Source organism: Myotis daubentonii, chromosome 16 (genome assembly GCF_963259705.1).
Source record: "Myotis daubentonii chromosome 16, mMyoDau2.1, whole genome shotgun sequence".
NCBI classification, from domain to species: Eukaryota; Metazoa; Chordata; class Mammalia; order Chiroptera; family Vespertilionidae; genus Myotis; species Myotis daubentonii.
In genome coordinates, this window is record NC_081855.1 from 18,591,801 (window position 1) to 18,612,783 (window position 20,983).

The 20,983-nt window shown below is 44.6% G+C and overlaps 1 protein-coding gene across 3 annotated transcripts; it reads left to right on the forward strand.

Annotated features, from left to right (window-relative positions):
• Positions 1 to 102: 102 nt before the first annotated feature.
• On the forward strand, positions 103 to 20,762 carry GP1BA (glycoprotein Ib platelet subunit alpha). 3 transcript variants are annotated; one of them, XM_059668950.1, is made up of 4 exons: positions 103 to 245; positions 951 to 1,055; positions 17,793 to 17,887; positions 18,126 to 20,762. In XM_059668950.1, exon 4 carries the CDS (start codon positions 18,132 to 18,134, stop codon positions 20,253 to 20,255), a length of 2,124 nt encoding a protein of 707 aa, XP_059524933.1. In that variant the 5' UTR covers positions 103 to 245; positions 951 to 1,055; positions 17,793 to 17,887; positions 18,126 to 18,131; the 3' UTR covers positions 20,256 to 20,762. The 3 variants fall into 3 exon arrangements, with proteins under 3 accessions (XP_059524933.1, XP_059524935.1, XP_059524934.1); XM_059668952.1 differs by lacking the exons at positions 103 to 245; positions 951 to 1,055 and adding an exon at positions 13,680 to 13,847; XM_059668951.1 differs by lacking the exons at positions 103 to 245; positions 951 to 1,055 and adding an exon at positions 14,042 to 14,191.
• Positions 20,763 to 20,983: the final 221 nt, after the last annotated feature.

Here is a 20,983-nt window from a genome sequence, read left to right on the forward strand (position 1 = left end):
AAAAGAAAAACAAAGAAAACTAAAAAAGAAGAAATAAACTAGTATAAAGAAAAAAAAATGCCTCGTAACACACGTCAATTGATTGCCCAGAAAAACCCTTCTGATAAAAAAGGTAATGCATGCCCATCACTAGAACTGAAGACTGCAGAAGGACATAGCGAAAACCCAAAGCTTGTTTCTATCCCTTCTTTCTCCCAAAGGTTGGCAGTGTGGTTAGCTGTAAACCTTCCTAAAGTCCAGCACATGTAAGTATATATATATATATAAAAATACTAGAGGCCTGGTGCACAGATTTGTGCACTGGTGGGGGGCATGGCCTGTGGGGATCAGCCTGCTGTGAAAGCGTTGCTCATCTCTGTCATCTGAGTGGCTGCTCCCGCTGTGGGAGTACACTGACCACCAGGGGGCAGCTCCTGCATTGAGCATCTGTCTCCTGGTGATCAGTGCAAGACATAGCGACTGGTCCACCCGTCATTCTGGTCATTCCACTGTTCGGTTGCTGGGCTTTTATATATATAGATATGGCATCAGACTATGCTTACTATTCTGCAACTTTTGTTGAGATTGGCCCATATCAGTACATACAAGTCTTCCTTGTTCTTTTAAACTGCTGCACAGCGTTCCACGGCATGAATGTGCCATAGATACTTTATCCAGTTCCCAATGGATAGACATTTAAGTGCTAACCATTTGGGGTTTTGCAATGACAAACTATGTGAACATGTTTATGCATTTATCTTTGGCATACTTTTGCAAATGTATCCATTGGGTTAATTCCTAGCAGTGAAATTGCTGGGGCAGAGTTCATGCATTTTCTTTTAACCGTTGATGCCTTTTGCCAAATTGTTCTCCAAAAAAGCCTTCACACCAACAGAGTGTGAGAGTGCCCGTGTCCTCATACCCTCCCCGGCAGAGAACATTATCAACCTTTCTTTTCTTTTTCTTAAAAGCCTCTATTTATTGCCTGGCCGACATGGCTCATAAGAAGATAAAAGGTGGAGAGAAGAAGGCAGAAAGGCAAGGGACCTCGAAACCCAAGGAACAGCAGGATGGCGGTGAGTTTCCTGAGTTTTCTTTTTGCTTCGCTCATCCGTCTCGAAAGTGAAGTCAGCAGGCTGGACACCAAGGCGCAGACAAAACAAAGAAGCAAACAAAATAAAACAGCCCACAACAAAAACCTGCTCTCTCTAGCCAACGGACCAGGAAAGGGCCGCCTAACAAGAGAGAAAACTTGGAAAATAACGGCTCTATTCCAGCGAAATACCACAGAAGAACTGTGGCCACACCCACACCCGACCACACCAGTGCTGAGCCTAGACTTCCACCCTTCCCAGGATATAATGAGGCGCCCCAACTCACCAGGGTGGTTTCCGAGAAGGCCAAGTAGGGAGGGGGAACTTTCACCCCCTACTCCCCCTCCCCCACCAGCGGGAAATGAGGCCTCCCACACCGCAGGGTCAGAAGGCCATGTGGGTGCGGGGACTTCAGTCCCGGGCTGGCAGTGGGGAGGAGCCCTCACCTCCCTGCTGGGCTGCGGCAGAGGAGGCCTCCGCTCATTATATCCTCCCCAGGTGGCAGTGCAGACCTGTGGGAACTGGGACACCCCCCTCCCCCCTCGCGCTGCAGTGAGGCGGCCCTCACCTCCATCCAATGTCAACAGGGGCTGAGCTGGGCTTTGAGGGCTACCTCCATCTGGCAGTGAAAAGACAGCACCCCCCCCGCCACCCCCAGCCCTGTCATAGAAAACCGGCTAAAAGAGGAGGGTTAAATAAGACCCAGAGTCTCATAAAATAAGACAGAAATGTCCATGTTTGGCGTGCGCCAAGCACACAGCACGCGCTGGAGTAAGAATGACAGTCGGGGAAATCCACGTGTCAAGACCGGGGTCTTTCCTGCGCATGCGCGGCTGCGAAAGCAGCGAGACGGTCCAACAGGAGACCCCGGGCCTGAGCGCGGCTGCAGCAGTGCTCGAGAGGAAGCAGCCGGAAGCAGCCGAACCGGCGCCTGCTGAGCAAGCTGCCGAGATGAGGAGGCTGGCCCGGGGAGGGAGGCGATGCGGAAGGAGCCCGGCATGCCTCGTGGCATCTGCCCAGCGCGGTGACGAGCCCCTGTGCACTGGGGACGGGAGGAGGGAGCGCCCGGCTAGGGGGCTGCCAGCTCTGCTGCCCGGGAGGCCGCGCACGGCTCACTCCGCAGCCTCTCGCCTCCGATCGAAGCCCCTCCCCTGCAGCCACGTGCCTGAGGGCTGGGGCGGGGGAAGGGGGGGGTGGAGGGGGCTCCAGTGCGTGGGGACGGCCAGGGCCACGTGCTGTACCTGTTGCCTTGGGGCCACCCCCAGGTCTGGGTGGATGTGTTCAAGCGTGAACTCCGCCTCCCGCACAGCTGAAAGCCGAGCTTGCGCTCGCAGGGACTTGCTGCGGACTGGTTTTATGAGGCTTTCCTTAATTTTAGTACGAAACACGCACTGACCAGAAGTGATAGTTGGATGACAGATGAAATGAGGAAGTGTTGGCGAGTCCTAGGGCGCCCTGGGCCCAGGGCTCCTGCGGGCCACTGCAGGGACCTGCTTAGAAGGCGCATGCTGGCAACCCATCCCCTCTCCTGCCTCCTATGTTTTCCCTTTTTCTCTGAAAATGTTGTAACAGGAATGAGTATCAGACCCTTTTGGTTTAAAATAAACACAATTTTAGCATTAAAAAATGTCCATGTTTCCATTGAAAATCATTCATCATACCAAGAACTGGGAAGGCCCTGGCTGGTTTGGTTCAGTCAATAGAGCGATAGAGCGTTGGCCTGTGGCCTGAAGGGTCCCGGTTCAATTCCTGGTCAGGAGGGCACATGCCCAGGTTGCGGGCTTGATCCCCAGTAGAGGGCGTGCAGGAGGCAGCCAATCAATGATTCTCTCTTACCATGGATGTTTCTAGCTCTCTCTCCCTCTCCCTTCCTCTCTGAAATCAATAAAAAAATATATTTTTATTTATATTTTATATATTTTTATTTTTTATATTTATATTTATTTTATATATATTTTATTTTTATATATTTTTTATTTATAATTTTATTCTTTTATATATATTTTTATTGATTTCAGCTAGGAAGAGAGAGGGAGAGAGAGCTAGAAACATCCATGATGAGAGAGAATCATTAATCGGCTGCCTCCACACCCCCTACTGGGGATCAAGCCCGTAACCTGAGCATGTGCCCTTGACCGGAATCAACCCGGGACCCTTCAGTCCACAGGCCGAGGCTCTATCCACTGAGCCAAACCAGCTAGGGCTATATATATATCTTTTAAAAAAACTGGGAAGATCTCAAATTGAATGAAAAAAAGACAATCAGCAGCTGCCAACACCAAAAGGAGAGAGGTATTAAAATTATCTGAAAAAAAACCTTTTCAAGCAGCCACAATAAAAATGCTTTAACAAGAAATTATGACTTGTTTGAAACAAAGAAAAAATAAAAAGCTTTAGCAGAGAAATAGGTCTAAAGAAGAACCAAACAGAAATTTTAGAACTAAAATTATAGTAGTTGAAATTAAAGTTCAGTTGAAATGGGCTCAACAACACTATTCATGAGAAAGCTTGTGAGATGGCACAGAGCAGCACTCCAATGAAAAGTATAATTTAAGTGGATTTCCCTAAAAAGCAAAAATGATTGTATTTCCAATCTTTTTAGTGAACTAAGATTTCAACTCAAGAAAGTAAAAAGAGAACATGAAAATAAGCTCAAAGTATGAGGAATTATTAATGATGAAACTAGCCAGTGATGGCGAACCTTTTGAGCTCGGCGTGTCAGCATTTTGAAAACCCTAACTTAACTCTGGTGCCGTGTCACATATAGAATAGAAATATTTTGATATTTGCAACCGTAGTAAAACAAAGATTTATATTTTTGATATTTATTTTATATATTTAAATGCCATTTAACAAAGAAAAATCAACCAAAAAAATGAGTTCGCGTGTCACCTCTGACACGCGTGTCATAGGTTCGCCATCACTGAACTAGACATTCATCATCAAATAGAAAGAACACAGCAATTGAATAGTAACACTAATAAATTTAGTTCTTCGACTGGTCCAATAAAATAGACCAATCTTTGGTAAGTCTGATGAAGAAAGAAAGGAAGGGGCAGGGGAAGGAAGAGAGAAAGAGAGAAAATACAAATAAACAATATTAGGGGTTATTACTATAGATAAGGAGATTTTAACAAATGATAAAAATATAAATGTTCAAACATGCAATAGTAAATTTGAGCAGGAACGTTAAAGGTATATTTTAGTAGAAATATCAATTACCAAGTTTGACTCAACATGAAGAACTCTCAACAGAGCAATAATTATGGTAGGAATTGGAAAGGTATCCAAGGAGCTATCTATCCCCCCAAAGGCATGAGGTCCAGATGGTTTTATAGGTGAATTCCACCAAGCCTGCACGGAACGGAAAACCCCTAATTTTTCCAGAGAATATAAAAATTTCCAACTTACTTTACAAGGCCAATGTAACTCCAATAACAAAGCAGAACAAAACCAACAGAAAAAGACAAAGCCCCTCAAAAGAAATCTATGGGTCACTCTCATTTTCGTTGTTTATTTTTAACTTATGAGGCTCTATACTTTTTTAAAATTTTTTTTATTGATTTCAGAGAGGAAGGAAGAGTGAGAGAGAGATAGAAACATCAATAATGAGAGAGAATCATTGATCGGCTGCCTCCTGCAAGCCCCCCACTGGGGATCGAGCCCACAACCTGGGCATGTGCCCTTGACCAGAATCGAACCTGGGATCTTTCAGTTCGCAGGCCGACGCTCTATCCACTGAGCAAAACCGACTAGGGTGAGGCTCTATACTTTTAAAAATTAAATTTATTAGGGTGACGTTGGTTAATAATCACATTATATGTTTTAGATATACACCTTTATAATATGGCATCTGTAAATGTTGTCACAAATGGCAATATTTCATCTTTTATGGCCACATAGTATTCCATCATATATATGAACCACATCTTTGTCCAATCATTTGTTAATGGACACTTATATTATTTCCATGTCTTGGCGATTGTAAATAGTGCTGCAATGAACATAGGGGTACATATATCTTTACAAATAAGTATTTTCAAAAATTTTGGGTAGCCCTAGCCAGTTTGGCTCAGTGGAAAGAGAGCGTCAGCCTGCAGACTGAAGGGTCCCAGGTTCGATTCCGGTCAAGGGCACATGCCTGGGTTGCAGGCTTAATCCCCAGTGTGGGGCATGTGGGAGGCAGCCTATCGATGATTCTGTCATCGCTAATGTTTCTATCTCTCTCTCCTTCTCCCTTCCTCTCTGAAATAAATAAAAATATTTAAAAAAAATTTAGGTAGATGCCTAGGAGAGAGATTGCTAGGCATATGGTAACTCTATTCTTAATTTTTTGAGGAGCATCCATACTGCTTTTCAGAGTGGCTGCACCAGTTTACATTACCACCAGCAATATATGAAGGTTCCCTTTCTCCACGTTCTCTGCAACATTTGTTATCTCTTGTGTTATTGATAGTAGCCATTCTAACCGTATGAGGTGGTATTCCGTGGTTTTGATTTGCATTTCCTTTATGACTAGTGATGTTGGACATTTTAAAAATATATTTGTTGGCCAGATGTATGTCTTCCTTGGAGAAGTGTCTATTCAGATCTTCTGCCAATTTTTATTTGGATTGTTTGTTTTGTTGCTGTTGAGTTGTATGAGTTCTCTATATATTTCGGATATTAGTCCCTTATTGGAGGTATCATTTGCAAATTCTTCTCCCATTCAGTTGGTTGCCTTTTTGTTTTGTTGATGGTTTTGTTGTTGTGCAGAGCTTTTTGGTTTGAGATAGTCCCATTCATTTATTTTTGCTTTTATTTCCCTTCCCTTTGGGGTCAAGTTCACAAAACACCACCAAGGCCAATGTTGTAAGTTTAATGCCTGTGTTTTCTTCTATGTGTTTTGTTTTTTCAGGTCTTACATTCAAATCTTTAATCCATTTTGAGTTAATTTTTGTGTATGGTGTCAGATAGCAGTCTACTTTCATTCCTTGGTATATGACTTTCTGGTTTCCCAACACCGTTTTTGTTTTTGTTTTTTTTTAAATATATTTTATTGATTTTTTTACAGAGAGGAAGGGAGAGGGATAGAGAGTTAGAAACATCGATGAGAGAGAAACATCGACCAGCTACCTCCTGCACACTCCCTACTGGGGATGTGCCCGCAACCAAGGTACATACCCTTGACCGGAATCGAACCTGGGACCCTGAGTCCACAGGCTGATGCACTATCCACTGAGCCAAACCAGTTAGGGCCCAACACCGTTTTTTGAAGAGACTTTCCTTTCACCATTGTATGTTTCTGGCTCCTTTGTTGAAAATTAGTTGGCCATATATATGTGGTTTATTTCTGGGCTCTCAGTCCTTTATAAAATTAAAAACATTTTTTTCCATCTCCCTCCCCTTTGGCAACCATCTGCTTATTCTCTATATCTATGTGTCTATTTTCTATATTTATGGGCTCTCAATTCTGTTCCATTGGTCTGAGTATCTGTAGTTCTGCCAATACCATATTGTTTTGATTATTGTAGCTTTGTAGTATAGTTTGAAGTCAGGGAGTGTGATACCTCTGGCTTTGTTTTGTTTTGTTTGTTTGTTTGTTTGTTTTTTAGTTGTTTTGGCTATTTTGGGTCTTTTGTGTTTCCATACAAATTTGAGAATTTTTTTGTTCTGTTTCTGTAAAAAAAAATGCCATTGGGATTTTTATAGTAATTGCATTAATTCTGTATATTGCTTTAGGTAATATGGCCATTTTAACAATGTTAATTCTTCCAATCCATGAACATGGAATATTTTTCCATTTATTCGGTTTTAACAATGTCTTATAGTTTTCTGGGTATGGATCCTTCACCTTCTTTGTTAAGTTTATTCCTAGGTATTGTATCCCTTTTGTTGCACTTACAAATGGGATTATTTTCTTTATTTCTCTTTTTGATGTTTCATTGTTAGTGCAATGAATTTTTGTAAATTGATCTTGTGTCCTGCAACTTTACAGTATTTGTTTATGATTTCTAATAGTTGGTTTGTTTGTTTTTTGAGTCTTTAAAGTTCTCTTCCTATAGAATCATGTTATCTGCAAGTAGGGACAGTTTTCTTCATTCCCAATTTGGATGCCTTTTATTTTTGGTCTTTTTCTTGTCTAATTTCTCTAGCTAGCACTTCCAGTACTATGTTGAATAACAGAGCAGGATAATGTTGGGCTCATAAACTGAGGTAGGAAGTATATCCTCACCCTCCTCCTCAATTTTTTTAAAAATAGGTTGAGATAGATTGGTATTATATCTTTGAATGTTTGGTAGAATTCACCAGTGAAGCCACCTAGTCCTGAACTTTTGTGGGGGGGGGGGGGGGACTTTGTGATTGTTGTTTCAATTTTCTTACTAGTGATTGGTCTATTTAGGTTTTCCAGTTCTTCATGATTCAGTCTAGGAAGGCTGTATATTTCTAAGGTTGTATATTTGTCCATTTCTTATAGGTTAGTGAATCTGGTGGAGTATAGGCTTTCAGAATATTCTTGTATAACCCTTTGTGTTTCTATGATATCCGTTGTGACTTTTCCTCATTCATTTCTGATTTTATTTGAGTCTTTTCTCTTTTGTCCTTAGTGAATCTAACCAAAGATTTGTTAAGTTTATTTTTCTTTTCAAAGAAACTGGAAATTAACTTTAAGAAGCTGAAAAACCACAAACACTTGGAGATTAAACAACATGCTACTGGCCCTGGCTGGATAGCTTAGTTGGTTAGATCTTTGTCCTGATACGCTAAGGTTGAAGGTTTGATCTCTGGTTAGGGCACATGCAAGAAGCAACCAATGGATGCATAAATAAGTGGGACAACAAGTCGATGTTTCTCTCTCCCCACCCCTCTCTCTAAAATCAATAAATAAACCACATGCGAGAACCAAGATGGCGGCATAGGTTAACGCCGGAGTTTGCTGCTTTGAACAACTACTTCAAAAGTGAAACTAAAACACGGAACGGACATCACCCAGAACCACAGGAACGCTGGCTGAGTGGAAGTCCTACAACTAGGAGGAAAGAGAAACGCATACGGACACTCAGAGGAGGCGCAGTGCTGAAGTCAAATTCTGAGGTGCGGAGTGCACGGAGCGGACTGGCGGCGGAGGGCGCGGTTGGCGTTTTCAATCGGGAGGGAGTCACAGACTCTGAGCTCCAGATACAGGCGAGTCTTTAGGGACCCAGACTCAAAGGGAGAAGCGGGACTGTCTGGCTTCGGTCAGAGCGAGTGCAGCTTTCTCTCCGAGCTTTGCAGCGGGTGCTGGGACTCAGAGAGGCAGAGCCCCTGGGGACAGGACTGAGAGCCGCCATAACTGCTCTCTCCGGCCCACCCTGTTGATCCTGTGCGACCCGCCCCGCCCAAGCCCTGCACAGAGGCATTTGCCGGATAGCCTCAGGCAAAGGCTAGATTAGCACCTCCCTAGGGGACAGAAGTTCTCCTCACTGCTGACACAGCTGATTCTCATAGCCACTTGGCCTGGAGGTCAAACCCTCCCTGGGATTAGCTACAACAATCAAGATTTATCTATAAGACTGCGAACAAAGACCACTAGGGGGTGCACCAAGGAAGCATAACAAAATGCGGAGACAAAGAAACAGGACAAAATTGTCAATGGAAGAAATAGAGTTCAGAACCACACTTTTAAGGTCTCTCAAGAACTGTTTAGAAGCTGCCGATAAACTTAATGAGATCTACATGAAAACTAATAAGACCCTCGATCTTATATTGGGGAACCAACTAGAAATTAAGCACACACGGACTGAAATAACGAATATTATACCGACGCCCGACAGCAGACCAGAGGAGCGCAAGAATCAAGTCAATGATTTGAAATGCGAGGAAGCAAAAAACATCCAACTGGAAAAGCAAAATGAAAAAAGAATCCAAAAATGCGAGGATAGTGTAAGGAGCCTCTGGGACAGCTTCAAGCGTACCAACATCAGAATTATAGGGGTGCCAGAAGATGAGAGAGAGCAAGATATTGAAAACCTATTTGAAGAAATAATGACAGAAAACTTCCCCCACCTGGTGAAAGAAATGGACTTACAGGTCCAAGAAGCGCGGAGAACCCCAAACAAAAGGAATCCAAAGAGGACCACACCAAGACACATCATAATTAAAATGCCAAGAGCAAAAGATAAAGAGAGAATCTTAAAAACAGCAAGAGAAAGAAACTCAGTTACCTACAAGGGAATACCCATACGACTGTCAGCTGATTTCTCAACAGAAACTTTGCAGGCCAGAAGGGAGTGGCAAGAAATATTCAAAGTGATGAATACCAAGAACCTACAACCAAGATTACTTTATCCAGCAAAGCTATCATTCAGAATTGAAGGTCAGATAAAGAGCTTCACAGATAAGGAAAAGCTAAAGGAGTTCATCACCACCAAACCAGGATTATATGAAATGCTGAAAGGTATCCTTTAAGAAGAGGAAGAGGAAGAAAAAGGTAAAGATACAAATTATGAACAACAAATATGCATCTATCAACAAGTGAATCTAAGAATCAAGTGAATAAATAATCTGATGTACAGAATGAACTGGTGATTATAATAGAATCAGGGACATAGAAAGGGAATTGACTGACTATTCTTGGGGGGGAAAGGGGTGTGGGAGATGTGGGAAGAGACTGGACAAAAATCATGCACCTATGGATGAGGACAGTGGGTGGGGAGTGAGGGCGGAGGGTGGGGCGGGAATTGGGAGGAGGGGAGTTATGGGGGGGGAAAAAAATAAAAAATAAATAAATAAATAAAAAATAAACCACATGCTACTGAAAAACTATTGTGTCAAAGAAGAAGTAAAAGAAAATGTCAAAATATATCGAGAGACAATTAAGAATGACAATATGACATACCAGCATTTTGGGAGTGCGGCGTGTTTTCTGTCCTTGAGAATGTCCCATGTGCCCTTGAGGAGAATGTGTGTTCTGTCGTTTGGGGATGAAAAGTTCTATAAATATTGATTAAGTCCATTTTGTCTAATTTCCCTATTGACTTTCTGTCTGGAGGATCTGTCCATTGCTGACAATGGTGTATTCAGTCCTCTACTATAATTGTATTTTTGTCCGTTTTCCCCTGTTGGACTGTGAGTAATTGCTTTATGTATTTTGGTGCATATACTAGTATATGTGTTATATCTTCTTGGTATTATCTACTTTGTCACTATAAAGTGCCCATCTTTGTCTCTTATTACCATTTTTATCTTGAAATCTATTTTGTCTGATATAAGTACTGCTATGCCCACTTTTCTCTAGATGCCATTTGCTTCAAGTATCATCTTCCACCTTTTCATTTTGAGCCTCTGTTCGTCTTTGGAGCTTAGATGAATCCCCTGCAGGCAACATAGAGTTGAGTCTTGTTTATTAATTCCTTCCACTGCTCTGTGCTTTTGATTGGTGAGTTTAGTCCATTTACACCTGGGGTGATTATTGATATATGGGGACTTACTACAGCCATTTTATCTCTCATTTTCTGATTGCTCTGTATCTCCATTGTTTCTTTTCCCTTGTGATTCTGTTCACTATTTTGTTTTGGTGGTTTAGTATTATGTTTTTTCTGTTCACTTCTGTTGTTGTTTTATGTTTTAGTTCTGGATTTTTGTTTTGTGGTTACCATTATGTTTGTGTAAAACTTCTCATGCATAAAATAGTCCTTTTTCTTCTACTTGCCTTTTATCTTCATTCACCTGTATCGGTTCGATCCTTTTTCTCCTCCCCTTTTATGATTTTGTTGTTACAAATTATCTCTCTTTATGTTGTACACTTGTTACCAAATTTCAGTAATTGCAGTTATTTTTAATGTCCCCCTTTAACCTTTATGTTATAATTAAGTATTTAATATCCTATTCTGACGTAGTTTTGCAGTTTCCTGTTTCTGTCTGTCTATTGTTCTTTTTACTCAAAGCTTTGTATACTTTTGTCTTTTTGTATGTGGTAGAAGAACTTCTGGAGACGGGAAGTCCCAGGTCAGGGTGCATGCTATGGGCTCCGGGAGAGGGTCTCTTTCTGGCCTGCAGATGCCATCTTCTTCTATCCTCGCAGGGCAGAAGATTAATTTTTGACAGTTTGAATAAAATGTGACCTGGAGAAGTTCTTTTAGCATTGGTCTATTAGCTTCCTCCCAGCGGTTCTCAACCTGTGGGTCGCGACCATCGGAAAACACATATAGCGTATCAGATATTTGCATTACGATTCATAACAGTAGCAAAATTACAGTTATGAAGTAGCAACGAAAATAATTGTATGGTTGGGGGTCACCACAACATCAGGAACTGTATTAAAGGGTTGCGGCATTAGGAAGGTTGAGAGCCACTTTAGAGTCTATTCTGAAGTCCAGTTCTTTCCAAAAGCTTGGGAAATTCTCATCAATTATTTCTTTCACTAAGTTCTGTGTTCCCATCTCCCACTCTCCTCCTTTTGGTATACCTGTGATCCTCACGTTGCTCTTTCTAATTTAGTCAGATAGTTCTCATAGAGTTCTTTCATTAAAAACAAAACAAAACCAACAACCTTTTAGTTCTCTTTCTTCTCCCTCCTGAGTCACTTAGAGGTTGTTGTTGTTTTTACTTATAAATTTTTATCTTCATGTTCACTCTTCGATCTGATCTGCTCTATTTTCAATGTTCTCTAGTGTATTCCTCTTCTCCTTTATTGAATTCTTCAGCTCTAGAATTGCTTTTTTGTTCTCTCTTATAGTTTCAATCTCTTTGGTAAAAATCACTGAACTGTCTTTTTTTTAAAAAAATTGTAAGTATATTGGGCATTTTATTATGTGGTTTTTGTTGTTGTTGTTGTTGATTTGTTTTTTTGGGTTTCAGAGAGATAGAAACATCAAAGATGAGAATCATTGATCAGCTGCCTCCTGCACGCCCCACACTGGGGTTTGTGCCTGCAACCTGGGCATGTGCCCTTGACTAGAATCGAACCCGGGACCCTTCAGTCCACAGGCTGACGCTCTATCCACTGAGCCAAACCAGCTAGGGCTGAACTGGCTTTCTGTGTATATCACTGAGCTTCTTCATAACTGCGATCTTTGACTTTGAGTTTGGTTTCTGGGGACTTTTTTTCTTTCTGTTACCTTAGTTGTTTATGGTTTTTAATGGTTTGCTTCTCTGCCTGCGCATGGAGGTAATGAACTTTTTTCTTGTTTAGATGCTGTTTGCTCTCAAAAATTCAGCAGGTTGATGGATAGGTTACTTTCTTCTTGCTGTGGTGCTTAAGTCATCTCAGTTTTCTTTACCAGGCTGTGCCAGGGAGTGTGGGCAGGGGAGGTAAATTAGCTGTCTTGCAGCTCCATCCCCCTCCCAGTAATGGCTGTCAGTACTGTTCTGTTGTTTTAAGCTTCCCAGCCACCTCTACCTGGCTCTACCCTGACGGGGAAAGGACAAGGGAGATGTCCTTTTTCAAGTGAGAAACTACTTCTCCTCCTCTTCTGCTCCAGGCCACATGAGGAGAAGGGCCGCACCCTGACTCTTGCAGGAGCTGCAGTGGATGCTGAACTGCATTGGTGCCCACTGTCCCGTCCTTCCCCTGTGCCACTTCCCCTACTTATTTCAATACGCCCACCTTCTGATGTCCTGAATCTTCCAGGTGTGTTTGTGTTAAGCAAGATCCTTTATTGAGTTATAGTTCTATGACCTGTTGCAAGTTTAAGTGGAGCAACAATGGAGTCTTCTTAATCATGATGCTGACATCAACTTGGACTACTCTTATTTTCTAATGTAGATGTAAAAGTTTTAAAGAAAATGTGAGCAAACCAACCTAGAATTATACTAAAAAAAAAAAAAAAATCATAATGGCCACAATAGGGTTCATCCCAAGCATTCAAAGATGCAAAATTGGAAAAAATTAATGACATTGACATGGAAGAAAATAAAATATAGGATCATTTCAGCAGGTGCCAAAGCACATGAATCTCTTACGTATGACTGCAAAAATCCTTCAACTTATGAATCCTTGGAGAAGCAGAACTTGGTTCCTATTACAAAAGCTGGAAATATCAGATACTTGCTTTCACTGACCCACGGAGTCACAGGCACAGGATCCATCAGGTCACACCAGATGTTGATTCAGGAGTTAGTATCACAAAGAGTAGCAGTGGCACCGAATTCTCTCTCTCTGCAGCGGGAGGTTGAGTAAACACTGAGTCCCCGGCTGGGCAGCTGGAGCAGTCCAGGCTTCAGTGACCTGGTCTTGCAGCAGGAGCAGAGCTTTGCTCGCCAGACTGGTTCTGCAGCCTAATTCTGGGCACTGTCCTGGCTACACAGCTCCAAGTTCGGTTCTCTAGCCCTCACGGACAAATCTGTAAAGTAGCCCGTGTATTTTTAATAAATTCCTTTCAGCCTAAATTAACCGGATCATCTGCTGCTGCTTACCACTATTGACCCTGCTACTAAGGCAGCAAAAACCAACAGCTCAGGGCCTTATTCCGCACTGTAATCTCTCTCTACAACTTTCTGCCTCACTTCCTGCTGTTTGCTGTCTCCTTTTCTCCACATTTTCAAATACTTTTTGCAAATATGTAAATGGCAAGACTATGGACTAACTGCATCTGGCTCGTGCCCACCCCTTGTCCAGTCACCAATGGCAAATAGACAAGGGCAGACTCATGCCCTTTCTGGGGTATAGTAGGTAGGACATTTAAATCATTAGGATATGGTGGCTGGATCTCTGAAATAGGCACCTAACCTGATGTTGGCAAGTCCTAAAAGCTTTCTAGATGAAGGAATTCTGGGCTGGAACTTTCCATATAAGTAAGAGTTACATAGGAGGAGGTAAGAGATGAGAGAGTCCAGGCACAAGAAAGAAAATGGTCTAGTGTTAAGAGATGGGGCTGGAGAGGTAGGCAAGCATCAGATCGCATAGGACTCTATAAGTCATGTGAGGGGTCTTAGACTTCCTCCTGGAAAGAGCCATTGATGAGTAAGCAGTGAAGTATTTGAGCAAATCTGAAGTTCTGAAAGATAGCTCCAGTGGAGAATGGGAGAAAGGGAAGTCAGAAAGCTAGGACACCAGATGGGAGGCTGTTTCGGTGAAGCAGCAGAGAGAAGATGGCACCCTGGACTAGAAATGGTGGCAGTAGGGAAAGAAAAAAAGTGGATTTGAAAGTGACTAGGAGGTAAAATCAATGGAATTTGGTGACAAGTTAGATGTGGGGAGGAGGGGGGGAGGAGTTAAGGATAACTATCAGGGATTTTGTTTATATTGATTGAATGACTAGACCAGCATTTTCTTTCTTTCTGTTGTTCTCTTTCCTCCTTTGGGCTTTCATTTTATTTTGTCTTCTTTTTTTTTTTAATCCTCACCCAAGGATATTTTTCCATTGATTTTTGGAGAGAGTGGAAGAGAGAGAGAAAGACAGAGAGATATATTGATGTGAGAGAAACACATTGATTGGTTGCCTCCTGCATGCACCCCAACCAGGGCCCGGGCTGGGGAAGGAGCCTGCAACTGAGGCATGTGCCCTTGACCAAAATCGAACCTGAGAACCTTTGGTCTGCAGGCTGACGCTCTATCCACTGAGCCAAACCAACTAGGGCTCATTTTGTCTTTGTTTTTGTTCTTTTCTTTTATTTCTTTAAAAAAAAAAAACCTCTTTTTTAAAAATATATTTTATTGATTTTTTACAGAGAGAAAGGGAGAGGGATAGAGAGTTAGAAACATCGATGAGAAAGAAACATCGATCAGCTGCCTCCTGCACACCCCCCACTGGGGATGTGCCCACAACCAAGGTACATGCCCTTGACCGGAATCGAACCTGGGACCCCTCAGTCCGCAGGCTGACACTCTATCCACTGAGCCAAACCAGTTAGGGCAAAAAAACCCCACCTCTTTTTTAATCAATATTTTTTAGAGAGAGAGGGAGAGACACATTGATGTGAGAGTGAAACATTCATCAGCTGCCTCCTGCATGTCCTCCATTGGGGCTTGAGCTCCCAACTCGGGCATGTGCCCTGACCAGGAGTTGAACTGGCAACCATTCAGTGCAGGAGATGACATCCAACCAACGGAGCCACACCAGCCAGGGCATCTTTTGTTCTTTTTTTGTATCTATCTTAGACCAGCAATTTTTTTTAATTTATTGTTTTTAGAGAGCGAGAGGAACATCAGTTTGTTGTTCCATTTATGATGCATTCTTTGGTTATTTTTTGGATGTGCCCTAACTGGAACTCAAATCCACAACCTTGCCATTTCAGGATGACACTCTAACAAGCCAGGGCCAGACCAGCAATTTTTAAAAATATGTTTTTATTGATTTTAGAGAGAAGAAGGGAGAGGGGTAGATAGAAACATCAATGATAGAGAAACATCTATCAGCTGCCTCCTGCACACTCCCTACTGGGTGGGGATTAAGCCCAAAACCCAGGCATGTGCGCTGACTGGGAATTGAACCAGGGACCTCTTGTTTCATGGGTCGACACTCAACCACTGAGCCACAGTGGCTGGGCCAGACCAGTGATTTTCAACCAGTATGCTGTGGCACACTAGTGTGCTGCGAAAATTTTTAAAACATGCTATACCTGGCTATTTAGTCAGGGGCACTGACCTCTTTTCCCTTAGACTGTCAAATTTTTAAAAATAACAACAGCCCTACCTGGTTTGGCTCAGTAGATAGAGCATCAGCCCACGGATTGAAGGATCTCATGTTCAGTTCCAGTGAAGCATGTACCTCGGTTGCAGGCTCGATCCCCAGCCCCGTTGGGGCACATGCAGGAGGCAACCAATAGATGTGAAAGAGACACGTTGATGTTTCTCTCTCTCTGTCCCTTACTCTCCCTAACACTCTCTCTAAAATCAATGGAAAAATACCCTTGGGTGAGGATTAACAAAAAAACAAACAAAACAGAAAAATGACAACAGCCTGGCAGGTGTGGCTCAGTAGTTGAGTGTCAACCCATGTTTCTCTGTCATTGATGTTTCTATCTCTCTCCAATTCCCTTCCTATCTCTAAAATCAATGAAAATATATTAAAAATAAATAAAGCCCTAACTGGTTTGGCTCAGTGGCTAGAGCGTCGGCCTGCGGACTGAAGGGTCCCAGGTTCGATTCCGGTCAAGGGCATGTACCTTGGTTGTGGGCACATCCCCAGTAGGGGGTGTGTAGGAGGCAGCTGAATCGATGTTTCTCTCTCATCAATGTTTCTAACTCTCTATCCTTCCCCCTTCCTCTCTGTAAAGAATCAATAAAATATATTTTTTAAAAATAAAATAAAAAATAAAAATGATGTTACTTTTAAAAATAGATAAATAAATAAATATCAATAGCCAACACAATAGCAGTCCAGTGTGAATGCCATCTTGAACCATACATATATGTCATATAATAAAGTTGCATCTTGTTGATCATGTTGCATAATAAGGTTGCAACTATTGGTTAAGTTTTTGGTACCAGAAATCCTTATATACAAATACCGGCATCTGGCTTTTTTTTTTTTTTTTAATAGCACCTGACTTTTTAAAAAGTCACTTTAGAGCAAAAAGTGTAGGTTATTATTATTATTATTATTTGTAAATCAATCAAAGTTATACCTATTTTTTTGTCAGATCGACAAAAATGTATTTTTTGATGTGCTGCAGAATTTTAGTAATTAGTTTATGTGTGCCATGAAATGAAAACGGTTGAAAATCGCTAGTAGAGAAATAAAGGCATAATGGTACCATTCACCAGGCTGGACAACACGGGCAGATAAGCTACTTGGAGAGAGATGAGCTCTGTTTTGAACATATTGTTCTACTGTCTTTGGGACACTCAAGAAATCCAAAAGGCAGTGGGATATATGTGTTTGGGTCTCAAGAGAGAGGTCTGGCCCTAACCGGTTTGGCTCAGTGGATAGAGTGTCAGCCTGCGGACTGAGGGGTCCCAGGCTCGATTCCGGTCAAGGGCATGTACCTTGGTTTCGGGCACATCCCCAGTGGGGGGTGTGCAGGAGGCAGCTGATCGATGTTTCTCTCTCATTGATGTTTCTAACTCTATCCCTCTCCGTTCCTCTCTGTGAAAAATCAACAAAATATATTTTTTTAAAAAAGAGAGAGGTCTGGGCTAGAGATAAAATTTTAAAAGTCACTGGAGTACAAGTGGTAGTTGAATGCAAGGGAATGGACAAGGATAATCTCAGGGGTTTGTGTAGCATAAAAAAAAGAAGGGGCCCAAAGAACCAAAGTCTGGGGGCTGGTTAATTTTCATGAAGGGCAGAGGAAGAAGAATCCATGGAGATGGGGAAGGGCTAGCCGGAAAGGTAAGAGGAAAATCAGGAAGATTAGTGTTAGGAGTCCCAAGGTGGGTGTGACCGTGAGTATGCAGGCTGCGGAAAATAATGGAGAAGTGTCCAGTGGCCGTAGAGGGGTTGGGGGCACTGGCAAACTTGGCAAGAACGCTAAACAGTGGAGGGGTGAAACCAGCCTAGAGTCAGGTGAGAAGGCAGAGGGAGGTGAGGGTAAAATTAGGCGACTCGAACGATGTAGCTGTGGAGGGGAAGTGAGAGTGGCAGCTGGAGGTTTCTAAAAGCTGGATGAGGGTGGTGGTTAAAGAAGTCCACTCCCAATCTCCCTGCTGGAGAAGGAAAGTGGGAGAAATTAGAGCCAAAAGGAGGGCTTGGGGGAAGGCTTTGGAAGGGGGTGATAAGGGCCTGTGTCCGGGAGGGAGACTGTTGACGGGGTCACAGGAGTCCCTATCAGGTTGGCACTTCCTCCCATCCCCATTCCCTTCCTGCCCCTGCCCAGGCCCTCCCTAGAGCTGGAAGAAAGAAGGACCGAGTCACACCCTGGAAGAAGCTCTGTGCCTTTGGAGGTTTTTCTGCCTGCCCTTCTGCCTGCCCGTAAGCTGGGGTTAGGGCTGGGAGGGGAGGGGAGAGGGTCTGAGGGAGGGATGAGAGCCAAGGACCTGCAGCTAGCAGTTAAGGCTTTGGGGGACAAGGGCAGGAGAGGGGAGTGGAGGTTGGGAGGTGTGGGAGCCAAGTTTCCGGAAAGGATCCCGGAGGCTTCAGCGAGGGCTAGGGCCTGGGGGGATAATGTTGGGGCCAGTGAGGTACCCGCTCAAACTCCCCTTGCCCACAGGTCCTCATGCCTCTCCTCCTCTTGCTGCTCCTGCTACCGAGCCTTTCACATCCCTTTCCCTCCTGTGAGGTCTCCAGAGTGGCCAGCCAGGTGGAAGCGAACTGTGACAATCAGGGTCTGAAGGCGATGCCTTCAGATTTGCCGGCAGACACCACCATCCTCCGCCTGGGCGAGAACCCCCTGCGCACCTTCTCCATGGCGTCCCTGGCGCCTCTGACTAGGCTCACTCAGCTGCATCTGGGTGACAGCCAACTGACGGAACTGCAGGCCGATGTGAAACTACCGCTGCTGGAGACCCTGGAAATACCCAAAAACCAGTTGAGAAGCCTGCCCTCGCTGGGACAGACACTGCCAGCACTCACCACCCTGGATGTCTCCTTCAACCAGCTGACCTCATTGTCTCCTGGGGCCCTGGATGGCCTCAGCCACCTCCATGAGCTCTCCCTGCGGGGCAACAGGCTGAAGAGTCTGCCACCCCGGCTCCTGGCGTCCACGCCCCAGCTGAAGAAGCTCAATCTGGCTGAAAACCGGTTGACGGAGCTGCCCCTTGAGCTCCTGGATGGGCTGGAGGAGCTGGACACCCTCTACCTCCAAGGAAACTGGCTGCGTACAATACCGGAGGGCTTCTTTGGAGATCGCCTTCTGCCTTTCGCCTTTCTCCACAATAACCCCTGGTTCTGTGACTGCAGCATCCGTTATTTCAGTCGCTGGCTGCGAGACAATGCTGACAGTGTCTACTTATGGAAGGAGGGTGAGGAAAACAAGGCCATGACCCCCAATGTGGGGAGCGTGCGATGTGTCAATATGGCAACACCCGTCTCTGACTTCGTAGGGAAGGACTGTGGCCCTCTCAGAAGTGTGGATGGCCTAGACTATGATGTATATGACGAGGGCGCTACGAGTGAGAAGGTGCCTACCACGAGGGCTGTGATCACCAGCACCAAAGCCCATACAACTCCCAGGGGCCTACGCTACTCAGAATCTACTGCTTCTCCAGACAGCCAAATGCCCTACTTGCCTCCAACTCGTGAGTCCACTAAGAAACAGACCACATTTCCAACCACGTTAGAATCCATTACATTCTCCCGCACCCCCAAACCCACGACTGAAACCACCAAGACCTCGACCACCCCAGAGCCCACCACAGCCCCGACCTCCCCAGAGCCCACCACAGCCCCGACCACCCCAGAGCCCACCACAGCCCCGACCACCCCAGAGCCCACCACAGCCCCGACCACCCCAGAGCCCACCACAGCCCCGACCTCCCCAGAGCCCACCACAGCCCCGACCACCCCAGAGCCCACCACAGCCCCGACCACCCCAGAGCCCACCACAGCCCCGACCACCCCAGAGCCCACCACAGCCCCGACCACCCCAGAGCCCACCACAGCCCCGACCACCCCAGAGCCCACCACAGCCCCGACCACCCCAGAGCCCACCACAGTCCCGACTACCCCAGAGCCCACCACAGCCCCGACCACCCCAGAGGCCACAACCCTGACCACCCCAAAACCCATCACAACCCCGAGCACCCCAGAAACCACAACTCCAACCACCTCAGAACCCATAACCTCAGAAGCCAGCACACTCCAGACCACTTCAGAACTGACCACAGAACCCACCTCCCCCTCTCCCTTAAAATCCACAACAATCATCTCTGACTTTTTCGACCCCGAAAAGGTCCGAGGACTGGCTCAAGGGAATGTGGATAGCTCCAGAAACGACCCTTTTCTCAACCCCGACTTTTGCTGTCTCCTCCCCCTGGGCTTCTACATCTTGGGTCTCCTCTGGCTCCTGTTTGCTTCTGTGGTCCTCATCCTGCTGCTGATCTGGGTCCGGCACATGAAAGCGCAGGCCCTGGACTTTGGCCAGCCTGTTGCCCTGACCACAGCCAAGCACACCACACATCTGGAGCTGCAGAGGGGAAGGCAAGTGGCTGTGCCCCGGGCCTGGCTGCTTTTCCTCCAAGGATCACTCCCAACTTTCCGCTCCAGCCTCTTCCTGTGGATCCGGCCTAATGGCCGTGTGGGGCCTCTGGTGGCAGGACGGCGGCCCTCAGCCCTGAGTCTGGGTCGTGGTGAGGACCTGCTGGGTACAGTGGGCATTAGGTACTCTGGCCACAGCCTCTGAGATTGGGTGATTTGGGGACTTTGAGAGGCTCTGATGGGCTTTCTTATTGGGATCTAGTGGGGGGTGGGGGCTAGTGAAAATCACAGGGTCAGGGGGAGGTCTTAATTACTTTCTTATCAGAAGCCTTCCCTTCATACCACAGGAACATAACCTCAAAACCAGTAAGCCGGAGAGGAAGTGAGATGGAGTTGGATGGTTCAAAGAAAAAAACACTGGATGTAGGTGGGGGGGTCTCAGACCACTAGGTTATTACTACTTTCGGGAAGTTTTAGATAAAAGCAAATAAAAAACAGAATAGAACCTGGCTGGTGTGGCTCAGCAATTGAGCATCGTCCTATAAACCAAGAGGTCATGGTTCAATTCCTGGTCAGGGCACATGCCTGGGTTGTGGGCTCAATTCCCAGTGTGGGGCATGGAGGAGACAGCCAATCAGTGATTGATGTTTCTACCTCTCTATTCCTCTCCCTTCCTCTCTCTAAAAAAAATCAAAAAAAAAAAAATCAAAAATACTTTTTAAAAATAGAATAGTGGCCCTCACATTTATCTGTATTGAAAATTTAGAGATTTATCAAGATGTGAACCCTGATTGTCTTGGGGTGGTATAAATATGGTTTTCCTTCCCTCTGCTTGGCATTTTCTATCACCACATTATTTGTACAATAAAAAATAATTTCAAAAAGAAAAATGAAGTTCTTTTGGAGAGAAGAGTGGCTGGGACACCTGTCCTT